The sequence below is a fragment of the Elephantulus edwardii genome, unplaced genomic scaffold (assembly GCF_000299155.1).
Source record: "Elephantulus edwardii isolate Elephantulus edwardi_28Jun2011 unplaced genomic scaffold, EleEdw1.0 scaffold00032, whole genome shotgun sequence".
Taxonomy (NCBI): Eukaryota; Metazoa; Chordata; class Mammalia; order Macroscelidea; family Macroscelididae; genus Elephantulus; species Elephantulus edwardii.
Window position 1 is genome coordinate 10372840 of NW_006399782.1, and position 15386 is coordinate 10388225.

The 15386-nt window shown below is 38.5% G+C and overlaps 1 protein-coding gene across 2 annotated transcripts in view; it reads right to left on the reverse strand.

Moving 5' to 3' along the window:
• Positions 1-15386, reverse strand: part of STXBP5L (syntaxin binding protein 5-like) — a 405474-nt gene that overhangs the window by 312526 nt on the left and 77562 nt on the right. For both annotated transcript variants that reach the window (XM_006884245.1, XM_006884246.1), the window contains exon 2: positions 12161-12258. In XM_006884245.1, the coding sequence (XP_006884307.1) occupies positions 12161-12258 (98 nt within the window). The remainder of the gene's footprint in view (positions 1-12160; positions 12259-15386) is intronic.

Here is a 15386-nt window from a genome sequence, read left to right on the forward strand (position 1 = left end):
ATAGATATAGATATAGATATAGATATAGATATAGATATAGATATAGATATAGATATAGATATAGATAGATATGGATATGGATATAGATATAGATATAGATATACTGCTGCTTACAGGAAAGTTGATTGTGGATGCAAGTAAAATTCTTGACAATTTCCATCTTTTTCATTTATTATAATGTTGCCATTTGTGAGGCCCAATTTTGATGAATTCTGTCTTCTTGATGTTGAGGCTCTTCTTCTGTAAGTCTGCCAGGCCATCTTCACTTTTGGTAATCAAAGCTGTATCATCTGCATATCACAAATTGTTAATGAGATCTCCTCTAATTCTAATGCCATCTTCTTCTTCATTTAGCCAATCTTTTTTATCTCCACAATATACAGACTGAATAAGTGAAAGAATACAAACTTGTGCATGTATTTCCTGATATTAAAATAAGCAATATCCTTTGACTCTGTTAGAACAACTGTACTTTGATCTCTGTACGTGATCTATGTATGTGATCTGCATGATCACAATCAGTTCTTCCCAGTGTTAGCCATACTCTTCTATATGCCATACAGTAAAATGCTTTTGCATATCCAATAAAGCACAAGTAAACCTCTTTCTGATATTCTGTGCTTTTATCCAAGGTCTCTCTGACATCAGCAAGAGTATTCCTTGTTCCACATTCTTTTCCTAATCCTGGCAGTCCCCAATCAATGTATTGATTCAACAGTTTTTCTTCAGCAACATTTTATTTGTGTGTGATATTAATGATATTTTTCTCTATTTTATACTTTATGTTGAACCACCTTTTTTTTAGGCACAAATACGGATCTCAGTGCCAAATCCATTTGTTGAAATACTTCAACTTGTACTCCATAAATTATTGCAGTCTTATTTTTCCATAAATATCATCAATAGCAGCTTAGAATTCATCCTTAAATATCATGAGTTTTTCATTATAACAATCCCCTGAAATGGCTAAACATAAACCAATTCTTTTTGGTAGGGGTGACTCTGTGTATTCTGGTTTTCCTGCACCATTCAACATTTTACCCATAGCAAGAAAGACACCCAATGATAAGATACACAGGAAATAGATTGACTACCTTAATAGGAAGGTATGGCAGAGAAGTTCAATATCATTAATCAAAAGAAGGCTAGAGGCTGACTGTGGTATAGATCACCAATTATTCATGAGCAAGTTCAAATTATAACTGAAGAAAATTAAAATAAATCCCTGAAGCAAAATCACAATCCTGATTTTATCCCAACTGAGGTTAAAAAATATGTCACGAATAGATTTGATGTACTGAACACTACTGGCCAAAGAACAGATCAGCTGTGGGATGGCATTAGGACATCATCCATGAAGAAAGGGAAAAAGAAAAGGCCAACATCGATGACAAAAGAGACTCTGAGAAAAGAGGTTGTTTTGATTGTTTGTGGGGTTTTGGAGTTTTTTTCCAAATTGCAATTACATTTATTCTATTCTTTAACCATGAAATCTTTGTAAAAAAACAAGGGACATAGAAAGCAACCTAAACAAATCATTCTTTGTAGCATCTCTGTTTATAAGAGTAATATATTGAACATATACTATGGGAAGCCAAATTTCATACTAAATATTTGTAATAAACCGAATGCTATTTTAGGATGGAATTTATCCTGAGGCACCAAGGCAATCCTTAAGCGTTTACAGGATTCTTGTATTTGCTGACCCCTCCTTCCTGAGTCAAGCAGAAGGTTTTCAATAGAAAGAGCTTAGCTTCATTTGCATTGAATTCTCTTTGTGATTTTCTCCCTGGCAATTTTCAATAAAGATACAGGGAAGCTGGAATCTGGTACTTTGCTTCAGTTCCCTTCAGATGTTCTAGAAGTGTTCACCTCCTGATTTAACTCTTTTTACTTACACATTGTTGGTGTTTTATCTCATTAATACTTACAAAAATACTTTGCTCTTGGTCTGCAACAATGTACCAAAACACTTTATATATGTCATTGTTGTTAGGTGCCATCAAGCTGCAAATGAGTCATAACAACTCTATGAACAAGATATATGAACATTTTTATATCTCCCTATATATCTGTTTCGTCTATCTTTGTATCTGTTTTTGTATCTATCTATTGCTGAAACTGAGGAGGACCTCATGCACTTACTGCAGAGGGTCAAGGACTGCAGCCTTCAGTATGGACTGAGGCTCAATGTCAAGAAGACAAAAATTCTCACCACTGGACCAATTGGTAGCATCAGGATGGATGGCTAAGAGATTGAGATTGTTCACAGCTTCGGTTTGCTCAGCTCCACGGTCAACACTCTTGGCATCAGTAGATAGGAAATCAAAAAGCGTATTGCAATGGGAAAGTCTGCGGTTAGGGACCTCTCTAAAGTACTCAAGAGCAACGGTGTCTCTCTGGAGACTAAGGTGCGCCTGATACAGGCCATGGTTTTTGCAATCACTTGTTATGCATCAGAGAGTTGGAAAATGACTAGGGAGGATAGAAGGAGAATTGACATCTTTGAGCTGTGATGCTGGAGAAGAGTATTGAATGTACCATGGACTGCCAAGAAAACAAACAGATTCATCCTAGAGAGGGTTAAACCAGGCTGCTCCTTGGAGGCAAGGATTCTGGGGCTTCATCTGACATACTTTGGACATGTTGTAAGGAGAGACAGGTCTTTAGAGAGGGACATTATGCTGGGTAGAGTAGAGGGACAGCACAGGAGGGGAAGACCCTCTATGAGGTGGATTGATTCAGTGACTGGGGTAATCGGGATGGGTGTGTCAGAGGCAGTGAGATTGGCACAGGATAGAGCAGGGTTTAGGGCTATTGTACATAGGGTTGCTATGAGTCGCAAGTGACTCAACGGCACATAACAACAACAACAACAACATCTATTATCTATCTATCTATCCTGTGTCATCTTTATCGTGGCCAACACACTTGAGCCCATTGCTATGGTCACTGTATCAATCTATCTTGCTTAAGAGTCTTTCACTCTTTCAATGACCCTCCACTCTTACAATTAGGGTGTTCCTGTCGAAGGAATATACTCACAATATGAAACATGAAATTTTGCCATCCTTGACTCTGAGGAGCACTCTGGTGGCACTTTTTAACACATATCTGTCTGTTCTTTTGGCAGTGCATGGGATATTCAGCACTTTTCTCCAACACAACAGTTTAAAGACATCAATTCTTCTTCTGCCATACTTATTCATTGTCCAGCTTTCAAAGGTCCAGCAAGTGATTGGCAAAAACATAGTTTGAATAAGGTGTACCTGCGTCTTTCATGTAATATCACTTCTTTCTGTATGAGAATTGTTAAATAAACTACAGTGTAGCCACATAGCGGAACATGTATATCTGGAAAAAAAATTATAAGGCTCTCTATGTCCAAAAAGGAACATTTTATATAAAAAAAAGGAAAATGTAGTACAAAAATGTGGAGATTACTTGATGGTATATTTTATATAAAGCAAAAGAAATACTATATATATTTGTATTTTCTTATGATTTCATGAATAAACACTGAAAAAATATTTTTAAATGCTAGAAAAATCTGTTTCCCACATGAGATGGAGTTATGTAGCAGAAATGAGCATAAGAGTAGGAAAAGACTTAAGTATTCATAATTTTAGATAATTTCTATTTCAGTCCTCGTGAACATTTTATTTATAGGGAGAATAACCTAAAATAAGTAATAAATTAAAAACTACAGCTTAATTTTTTTATGTCATTTGTAGAGTTTTAGACAAGGGAAAAAGTCATGCTGGAAAAGACAGAGGATTAGCAAAAAAATTATGACTTCAATGAACTGGAATGACATACATAATGACTGCAACAATCGGCTTGAGCATGGTGGAGCTTGCACCACAAGAGGGCAAGATTATTTGATCGATTGTTTATATGTGGCTGAGTCATAGTAGATTTGATGGCATCTGACAACCATACAACAAAATCTTATAATCTGAGGCTTCAGTTATCCCCCTTCTAGTCTCTGGACATGAGAAATACTGAGCGCTCTTCTCTTGGTTTTCTTACTTTGTCTTCTCAAACCACTCTTTCCAATCTCCTATTCAATTTTCTTACATCATCAAAGGTTCTCTTTACTTAAAGGTTTCTCTTTACTTCTCTACAGTCTAGAGCCAGGTTCAGAGTGTCTTCTGACATCTACTTTTGTCTTTTCAGTCTTTGCTATTTTTTTAGTAACTTTTCCCCCCTTCTCCATGTATGATGTCTTCCTGCAACTTATTCAGTCTTAATAGTGTTCAAGCCATTCTTGAGAAGACCTTTAAATCCAGGTGGAGTATGTTCAAGGTCATATTTTGTTTCTTATGGATTTACTTTCATTTTGTTTGGCTTCAACTTGTATTTGTATAGATTACACAGTCAGCATCAGTCTTACTCTGAATGATAATTCTGAGTATCTTTGTTGTCACGACAGAGGTAGTTAACTTGATTTCTATTTATTCTATCTGGTGAAGCCAGCATATATAGATTCCATTAATGAATTTTTTAAGAATACTTGCAATGAATCAGTCATTGGTCATACAAAACCTTTCATGTGACCCAGTGCCATTTCAATTACCAAAGTCATATCATCTTTCCTTGTTTCCATCTTCCACATTATAGCCAGGAATATCCTTATGAATATCAAATAGATCCTGGCTAAAAGTAGAGAATATCAGGATGTCTGTCTCTGTTTCCTTGACTATTCGAAGGCATTTGCTTGTGTGGATCATAACACATTATGGCTAACATTGAAGGGAAAATGGGAATCCCAGAACACTTAACCATACTCATGAGAAATCTATAGATAAATCAAGAAGCTACTGTCACAGGGAGCAAGTGAACACTGCACCAAGAATAGGTGCATCAAGGATGTACCTTTTATCCATACCTAATCTGTATGCTGAGCATGTAATTCATGAAGTTGGACTCTATGAAGAGGAATGTGGCACGAGGATCAGAGGAAGACTCATTAACAACCTGCATTATGCAGATGACACACCTTGCTTGCCAAAAGTGAGGAATACTTGAAACACTTGCTACAGAATATCAACAAGCTACAGCCTCCCATATGGATTACATCTCAACATCAAGAAAACAAAGGTCCTTACCATGGGACCAACATGCAATGTCTTATTAGGGTAGAGAAAGGATTGAGACTGTCAATAATTGAATCTTAGTTGGATCAACAATCACCCTTGGTACCAACAGTCATTAAATCAAGAGACATATTTCACTGGGCAAGTCCATTGTCAGGGACCTCTCCAAAATATTTAAGAGCAATGATGTCACTATGAAGACTAAAGTGCACCTAATTCAAGCCATGGTCTTCTCAATCATGTGCTATGCATCTGAGAGCTGGAGAATGAATAAGGATTAGAGAAGAAGAATTGATGTGGTGTTGGAGAACAGTATTGAATTTATCATGGAGTGCCAAAAGAATAAGCAGATATATCTTGAAGAAAGTGCAGGCAGAGTGTTCCTTAGAATAAAAAATGTCCTAGCTTTGTCTCTCATTCTTTGAACATGTTGCTAGGAGAGGCTAATCCTTAGAAAGCAACATTATGCTTAGAAAAATGAAAGGTGAGTAAAGGAAAGGAAGAGCCTCAATGAGTTGGATTACCACAGTGAGTGTAGAAATGGGCTCAAGACTGTCAGAGATGACAGGGCAGGTTTGAGATCTGTAATTCAAAGAGTCACTGTGAGTCATACTCAACTAGATGGCACCTGTGTAACAACCACCACTACAACAGCCTTCACTCCTCTGAAAGATCTACTTATCCTGTATTTTGACAAATTTTTTTGGCAGTATCTTGTTCTTTCACTTTGTGTAATCTGATGTTATCGTTAGCCTCTGGAACGTTGTGGTGGTATGTCTGCAGTCTTTTTGTCTTCTAGTGGATGGGTGGTAGCAGTTGAAGGAGCATCTGCATAATCTGTTCATTGCTTGTATAGTGCAGTTCTTTAGGGTATGGGGCCCGATGAAGGGCACCATCTAACGTCAATCAGGTGGATCAAGCACTGATCCTTGATCTAATGTAGTGCTTAAGCACGCAAAGCCTGCCTGTTGTAAGGTCTGTACATGGTGTGGTATGGGGCAGGGCAAGGCAAGGAGGCTATTGAGATAACAGACTGGTACATGTCACAGAGATTGCTGTGTTGAGTTAAACAATGGTCACTGAACCTCTGAACTGCAGCACCTTCATGGTGCAGGCCAGCTGTAAGGTGAGACTGGCACAAGTGGTGCTAACATCAGGTGTGATGCGGGATGGGGCTAGTCATAGACATGACTTTGGAGTTGGTGACCTAGTGCCTTTCTCAAGTGGCATCCAGGAAAGCAAGCTGATGTTCACTGGAGTCTGAACCACAGCAACTGTGCATAGCTGACCAAGTCATTGGTGATGTGGAGCCTCCGGGGTGGCAGCGTCAAGGCTATACGACCAGTGCTAGATGTGGTGTAGGAATGGACTGGCATTGAGTATGGCCTGGGAGCTGGCAAATGGTTTCCTTTCCTAAGTGCCACCCAGCAAAGCAAGTCAATTTTCATGGAGTCTTTGAATCACAGCAACTGTGCTTAGGGGCTTGGTTTAAGGGTGATGTGGGGCTGCAGGGCTATGGGTGGGTGTGGAATAAGGCTGCTAGGTGGGCATTAGGCATGTGCACTCCAGAGTTCTTCATGCTGTTGGCCCCTCAATAGCTCTCCATCCAGTTACTTTCCCTCTGCTTTTCACAGCTTTTAAGCCCTTGACATCAGGAGGAACTAAGTCTAAATAAAGTCCCTTGACCAAAGGCCCATTTCATAATGGTTAAGGATATGAGGACAAATAACACTTATAAATGTTTGTACAGATCACAGACCCCTAAAATATATGCAACAAATACTAATAACCATACAAGGATAAATAGACCAATCTACAATTTTACTACTTTCTCAATAATGGATGAAGTATATAAAACATTAGTACAGATGAAGATTGTAGCAACACCATCAATTCTATCCAATTGACATTTATAGAACAATCCATCCAACAGTAGCAAAATATCCATTAATTTCAAGTGCACATTTACGTTCAACAAAATAAACTATAAGTGAGTTTATAATTTTACTATAATTAGTTTAAAAGAATTCAGATCATACAAAATATATTCCTCTTACTACAGTGAAATGATACTAAAAATTAATAAAAGAATTATCTCTGGAAAAATAATTGGTGTTGAAGCCAAATAATACACAACTGACCCATGGGTCAGGAGAAAAAAACACCCACATAAATCAAGAAATATTTGAAACTGAATGAAAACATAATGTATCAAAATTTAGCAATGGAAACATCATTCTAGCAAGTTGTAAGTTAAACAGGCCTATTTTCTCCAAGCCCTCCATCTTATAACTAAAAATTTTCTGGAAATGCACAACAAACAGGAAAGTTCCAAAAGGAGAAAGGACAGTGTAGGAACCTCAAAAATTGAAGACACATAGGACATTGAGTTCCCTGGGTTTCCACGTTGTTGTCAAGTTGTTGTCAACTGAGTCAAGTACAACTCACAGCAACCCAATGATCCTTCCCATCCTGTGCCATCCTCACCATCTCTGATACACCTGAGCCAATTGCCGCAGTTGTCCTGTCAATCCATCTCGTTGGGGGCCTTCCTCTCTTTTGCTGACTCTCCACCTTTCCAAACATAATATCCCTTTCCAAGGGACAGCCTTTTCTAATAGCTCAAAGTATGAGATAGCAAGTTTCACCACTCATTCTATGAAAGAACGCTTCGCATTTTTTCCAACACCTATCTGTTTGTCCTCTTGGCAATCTATGACATATTACCTATTTCTTTTCCAGCACCACAATTCAGAGGCATCGATTCTTCTGTAATCCTTATTCATTGTCCAGCTCTCAGCAGCATAGCAAGTGACAAAAAGACCAAGGCCTGCATCACATGCACTTTAATCTTCACACTAACATTACTGCTCTTCTGTATTTAGGCGTGGTCCCCAAAAGCAGACTTGCCCAGAGAAATACATCTCCTGTTCTCCTGAGTGCAGGTACCAAAGGTACTATTGATTGTAGATCCAAGTAAGATGAAATCATGGACAGTTTTGATTCTTTCTCCATCTATCATGACGTTGCCATTGGAATACTGGTTAGGACTTCTGTTTTCTTGTTGTTGAAATGTAATCCATATTGAAGCCCTTGATCTCCTATAGCAAGGTTTCAGGTTCTATTTACTTTCAGCAAGCAAAGTTGTGTCATCTGCATAACTTGCATTGTTGAGGAGTGTTCCTCCAATCTTTGCACCACATTCCTCTTCATAAAGTCCAACTTAACAAATTACTTACTCAGCCTATAGCCTGAACAAGTATGGAGACAGGATACAACTCTGGTGTACTTTCTTCCTCATTTTAAACAATAAAACTCTAATAAAGGGGGCTGTTCTTCCAGTCAGAGAAATAAGAAGAGGGTCATATAACAACAATTTAGGGGCTCTAGTAGCACAGCACTTCTAAACTGAAGATGGTACCTCTCTAGTAGCTGGAATTCACCAAGTGTTTCAAAGGAGAATGATGGGCAATCTCCTCTCCTGCAATTTACTCTCTTATTGCCACTGAACTGAAACCAACTCATCATTGATCCTACAGTGGGTTTTCAGAGACTATAAACTGCATGATAAGAGACTTCCCATCTTTCTCCCAGCAGCCACTGGTGGATATGAATCACCAAAGGGGTGTGGCCTTTGGGTTAGCAGCACAACTCCCTATGGACTACACTATCCCCAGTGGAGAGTCAGCTATGAGTTGGTTTTGATTTGACAGCAATGAGTGAAAATGAGTAAACAATTTTTGCATGATCTAGTTCCTCGATGAGATGGATTGATTCAGTGACTAGGGTGATGGGTGTAGGTGTGTCAGAAACAGTGAGATTGGCACAGGATAGGGCAGGGTTTAGGGCTGTTGGGTCACTATGAGTCACAGGCGACTCGACAGCACATAACAACAGCATCTTTATTCCAGCTAAGCAACAAAATCCACTTCTCTTCCCTCTTCCTTTTTATGTGTTTCAGCAGGGCATATGTGGAAGTAATATTCCACTCATGCCATCCCACTAGATATCTTATTTTTATTGTTATTAGTGCTGCCTAGTCATGGTGACTATGTATAACAGAATTAAAAGTTGCCTGGGTCCCATGTCATCCTTACAATCATTGCTGTTTGAGTTCATAGCTGCAACTACTATGCCAATCCATCCCTTTGAGAGTCTCTCTATTTTTCACTCACCCTTTATGTAATAAAGCATGGTCTCCCTCCAGCAAATGCTCTGTCCTGATAATGTATTCAAGGTGAAAAAGAGTCTTGTCATCCTCTTTTAAAGACTGTTGTTTTTCTTAAAATGTCATCAAGCCAAACACAACTCACTGTGACCCTATGATCAACAGATCTGAACCTTGTCCTATCTCATGCCATCCTTGTTATCCCCACTGTATTTGAGCCCAATTCCATAGACACTATAACAATCCACCTCATTGAGGGTCTTCCTCTCTTTCACAGACTGTTCTCCTTTCCTTTCCTAATAATACCAAGAATGTAAGATGAAGCTTTGCCATCCTTGCCTCCAATAAGCACTCTGGCTGCCCTCTTTCCATGACATATCTGTTTGTTCTTTTGGCAGTCTGTGATATATTTTACACTCTTCTCCAACACCACAACTCAAAGGCATGCATTCTTTTCCTGCCAACTTTATTCATTGTCCCGCTCTCACAGACATAACAGGTTATTGGAAAGACATTGGCTTGAGTTGGGTGCACGTTAGTCTTTAAAATGACATCGTTGTTCTTCAGGAATTTGCAGAGGTCCCTGACAACAGATTTTCTCAATGGTACATGCCTCCTGGACTCCTGGCTGCTAGTATCAACAATGTTGATTGTTGATTCGAACACAATGAAACTGTTGACAATTTCAATTTTTTTCTACATCAATGTTGCTTGTGCCTCAGATCCTCCTCATTTTCAGTAACGAGGTTGTGTCATCTGCATAACACAGGTTATCCATGATGCAGGCTGAAGGATCCTCCTCCAATTCTGATGCCAAACTCTTCTTCATAAGGTACAGTTTCTCTAAAGATTTGCTCAGCTTACACACTGAGTAGATATAGAAAAGGATACTTTTAGGCATTGCTGTTATTGTTAGGGGTTATTGAGTCAAGTATGACTCACAACAATGCTATGATCAACAGACCTGAACCCTGCCTTATCCTGTGCCACCCTTATCATCTCTGACTCACTAGAGCCCACTGCTGAAATTAAGGGTTGTTGTTGTTGTTATGTGCCATCAAGTCGCTTGCAACTCATAGCGACCCTATGTTGAACAGCCCTAAACCCTGCTCTGTCCTGTGCCACTCTCACTGTTTCTGACACACCCAGCCTATTATCCCAGTCACTGAATCGATCCACCTCATAGAGGGTCTTCCCCTCCTGCGCTGTCCCTCCACCCTCCCAAGCATGATGTCCCTCTCCAAGGACTGGTCCCTTCTTGCAATATGTCCAAAGTATGTCAGACAAAGCCTCAGAATCCTTGCCTCCAAGGAGCCACCTGATTTAACCCTCTCCAGGTTAAACCTGTTTGTTTTCTTAGTAGTCCGTGGTACACTCAATACTCTTCTCCAGCACCACAGCTCAAAGGCCTCAATTCGCCTTCTATCCTCCCTAGTCATTGTCCAACTCTCTGATGCATAACAAGTGATTGCAAAGACCATGGCCTGTATCAGGTGCACCTTAGTCTCTAGTGTGACACCACTGCTCTTCAGAAATTTAGAATGGTCCCTAACAGGAGACTTTCCCATCACAACACATTTTTTAATTTTCTGGCTGCTGGTGTCAAGAGTGTTGACTGTGGAGCCACACCAATTAGCCAACAGGTAATTTTGAAAAGGACAACCTTTAAACCTTTAGTAATCTTCTATCTCATGCCTGGAGGAAGTAAGCAGCTCTCTGTTCCTCCTTGGTGATTTCAGCAGACTAAGTAGAAAGTTGTCTTATCTTTAGCCTTGCAGATCTGTTTCAAAATTGGAAAAGGTGTGCAACAGAGTTGTATCAATTCCGTTTACTTACTCAATCTATATGACATTCAAATAACCTATGAAGCTGGCTGGACTAAGTAAAAAAGAACCAAAATAAAAATTAATGAGGAATCATTATTAACAACCTGTGATATATTGAACTTTCACCCCTTGCCCCACAGAAAAAAAGCATTGCTTTCATTCTCCAACAAGATAGTGTCAGTTGAGTCTACTGGTAAATCACGCCACCATCCTCACCCAGAAGCAGAAACTGAACAGGGTGGTGCAAAGAAGGACTAGTCAATACTCATGTTCTCCTTAGCTCCATTGTCTTAACAGAGACGTCAGTGGAGTTCAAAGGGAGAGAAAACCACCACTCCAACAATCTGTAATGCACTATAAGTCAGTACTCCACTTTTGTCAGGAATATATATATCTCTGTGGGGCCTGAAAGGAACTCTGGTAAACTAGTGGGTAAAGAATTGTGCTGCCAACCCAAAGGCAGATGCTTCAAATCCACCAGATACTGTGTGGGAGAAAGATAAACAACCTCCTCCCATGTGATTTACAACCTCTGACAACCTTTTTTGGAGGGTCAGCTATGAGTTGGTTCCAATTAGTATATAATAACAACAACAAAAGCATATGGTGAGAGGAAAATGAACAAACATTAGCATCTGGCTCTCAAACTACACCTCAATAGATTAACTGCTTGCTAGAAAGATTTAATAGACTCTAATCTTAGAGTCTTCCCTAAGAAACAAAAAAGGAGATAAAATTAAGCCCAAAATAAGTACAAGAAATAAAATAAAAAAGATCAAAAATGAAATTGATACAAAGAAAAAAGAATATTATAGAAAAGAACTCAAAAGTTGGTTCTTTTCAATAAACTTCCAGTTAGAATTCTCAGCATACGTCAAAAAGGTAAAATTATCATTTTACAGATACCAAAAGTATCCTTATAAATAAAACAATATGAATTTTCACAGATTACTCATTTCTGCAGAAACAACACACTTCATTTGCCTATGATAATTCACTTACCTTAATGTTTAAGGAAATGTAATTGCTACTAATATAGCTAACAATGAACCAAAAAGGAAGGATACATTCGTATAGCACCTGTTCTTGTTCCAATAGCCAAGATTTTCTGAACGGGATCAAAGGCTAATGCAGTAGGCTGATAAGGAAAACCATGCCGGACTGTCTGAAAGAAAGCAAATGACACAAATAGTTATCAAGGAAATAAAAATTAAAATCACAAAATAACACTGAATCACAAACAAAATGACTAAAATGAAAGCAAACAAGGAAAAAATTATTACCAAATGTTGGCAAGGGTATGAAGTACATTGTTAGTGGGAATGTAAAAATTATGCAATCACTTGGAAAAATCTAGACACATACCTGGCCTACAACAGAGCCATTTCATTCCTATGTATGTAACCAAGATAAAAATTATGATCATAAAATTATTTCTACAAGTATGCAACTAGCAACTTTATGCATATAATTAAAAACTAGAAATAGCATTTGTTTCTACCAATAAGAGAACAGAAAAACAAACTGTACTATAATTATGCAAGAAAATATTTACATAGTAATTATAAGCAAATTGCTGACACATTGAAAACATGGATGTTTCTTAAAATATTACACTAAATAATATTAAAGAAATCAAACACAAAGGGGTACACATAATAAATTTCCATTTTTACTAAGTTCTGAATAAGAAAAATTAAAGTAAAAACTATCATATTAATTGGAAAGGATATGATGAATTTTATTGGGTAAAAGAAATATTGTATATTTTGACAGAAGTTTTGAATATATAATTATATAAATTACTCAAAATGTACATAAAAAAGAAAATTAAATATCACTGAGTGCAGATTGTGCCTTAAATTTTCATTTAATAATATACTAATGATATACATACTGAAGTATAAAAGGACAAAGTATATTGGTATCCATAACATATCAAAATACTTTTAAAAAGATGCATACATAGATGGACAAATAAAAAGCTAGACAATTCTCCCCTAGTGTCTTCCCCATTTAGAATTAGCAACATCTAGCTATCAAGAGCAGGAGATTTCTCATGGAATGTGTGTTAATATGAATCAGAACATGGCTATTCTCCAAAAACTAGAAGACATAAGAACACTTTCATACTTATTCTTTGACATCAGTACTACTACATATATAAGAATCATTTGACAAAATCAAATATACTCTTACACCTAAAAAAACCCCAAAGAATAAGAGAGATGCAAATCAAAACCACAATGAGGTGCCATCTCACTCCAGTAAGAGTGGCAAAGTTTAACAGGACAGCAAGTAATAAGTGTTAGAGAGGATGTGGCGAGAAAGGAAATCTTATACATTGTTGGTGGGATTGTAAAATGGTACAACCATTCTGAAAGGCAGTATGGCTCTTCCTCAGAAAGCTGAACATAGAAATTCCAAATGATCCATCTATTCCACTACTTGGAATATACCCTGAGAAAATGAGAACTGAGACACAAACTGAGATTTGTACACCAGTGTTCATAGCAGCATTATTCACCATCTCAAGAACATGGTAACTGCCAACTGTGCAGCACACAGTACCAACGATTTTGTAAATTATTACCTAACTTGGGAGCGACTAGAGAGCATTATGCTGAGTGAACTAACTCAGTCTCACAAAGATAAATATTGTATAAAACCATTATTGTAGAATGAATATAAGGATTCAAGAGGGGTAGGAGAGAGTGGAAGCAGAGGGACGAGGATGTGCAGGGGAAGGGTTGATGAATCGTGGTTATACAATTTGATGGCAGGGTGAGGGAAATTGAAAAAATGTTCTTAAAAAGAATGTATTTGAATTTTGTAAATAAACTAGTAGAAAACAATTTTTTTTAGAAAAAAAAAACCCAAAACACAAACAAAATACTAACCAGTTAGAGACAGGACTTCTTCAATCTGATATAGGCTGTTGTTGTTGTTAGATGCCATTGAGTCGAGTATGACTCATAGCAACCCTATGAGCAACAGATCTGAGCCCTGTTCTATCTTATGCCACCCTCACACTTCCTGACACACAAGAGCCCACTGTGGCTTGGTTGAGTGCCCTCCTCTCCTTCACTGACCATTCACCCTTCCTAGCATGATGTCCCCCTCCAAGGAACAGCTCCTCCTAGCAACATGCCCAAAATATCTGAGGCGTAGCCTCATCATTCTTGCTTCCAAAGAGCACTCTTGCTGTACCCATTCCAAGACATATTTTTTGTTCTTTTGGCAGTTCATGGATGTTCACCGCTCTTTTCCAATACCACAGCTAAAAGGCATCAATTTTTCTGTCATTCTTATTCATTGTCTAGCTCTAGATGCATAGCAAGTGATAGGAAAGACTATGACATAAATCAGATGCACCTTAGTCCCGAAACTGACATGAGTACTCCTCAATAATTTGGAGAGATCTCTAACTGCAAATTTTCCCAGTTCATTGAGTTCAGCTTCTCAAATAATTTGCTCAGCATACAGATTAAATAGGTATATAGAGAGGACACAGCCCTGACACACTCCCTTCTTCATTTTAAGCCATGCTGTGTTCCCCTGTTCTGTTCACACAACAGTCTCCTGGTTCAGGTATTGTTGTTGTTGTTGTTATGTGCCATCGAGTCACTTGAGACTCATAGCGACCCTATGTACAAGAACCCTAAATGCCATTCTGTCCTGTGCCAACCTAGCCATCTCAAACACACTTATTCCTACCGCTCCAGTCACAGAATTGATCCATCTCATCAAGGGTCTTCCTCTCCTGCGCCGCCCCTCCACTCTCCCAAACATGATGTCCTCTCCAAGGATCAGTCCCTCCTTGCAACATGCCCAAAGTATGTCAAAGCTTCAGAATCCTTGACTCCAAGAGCATTCTGGCTTCACCTTCTCCAGGACAAACCTGTTCTCCTAGCAGTCCATGGTACGTTCAACACTGTTCTCCAGCACCATAGCTCAAAGGCATCAATTCTCTTTCTATTATCCCTATTCACTGTCCAACTCTCTGATGCATAGCACATAATTGCGAATACTATAGCCTGGATCAGGCACACCTTAGTCTCCAGCCTGATGTCGTTGCTCTTCAGTACCCTTGAGAGTACTCACAGCTGACTTTCCCAATGCAATTTGTCTCTTGATTTCCTGGCTGCTGTTACCAAGAGTGTTGACTGTGGAGCCAAGTAAACGAAAACTGTTAACTATCTCAATCTCGTCACCATCCATACTGATGCTGCCAATTGTCCCAGTGGTGAGAATCTTTGTTTTTTTGTTTTTTTTTTTATTTTTAAAAAATTA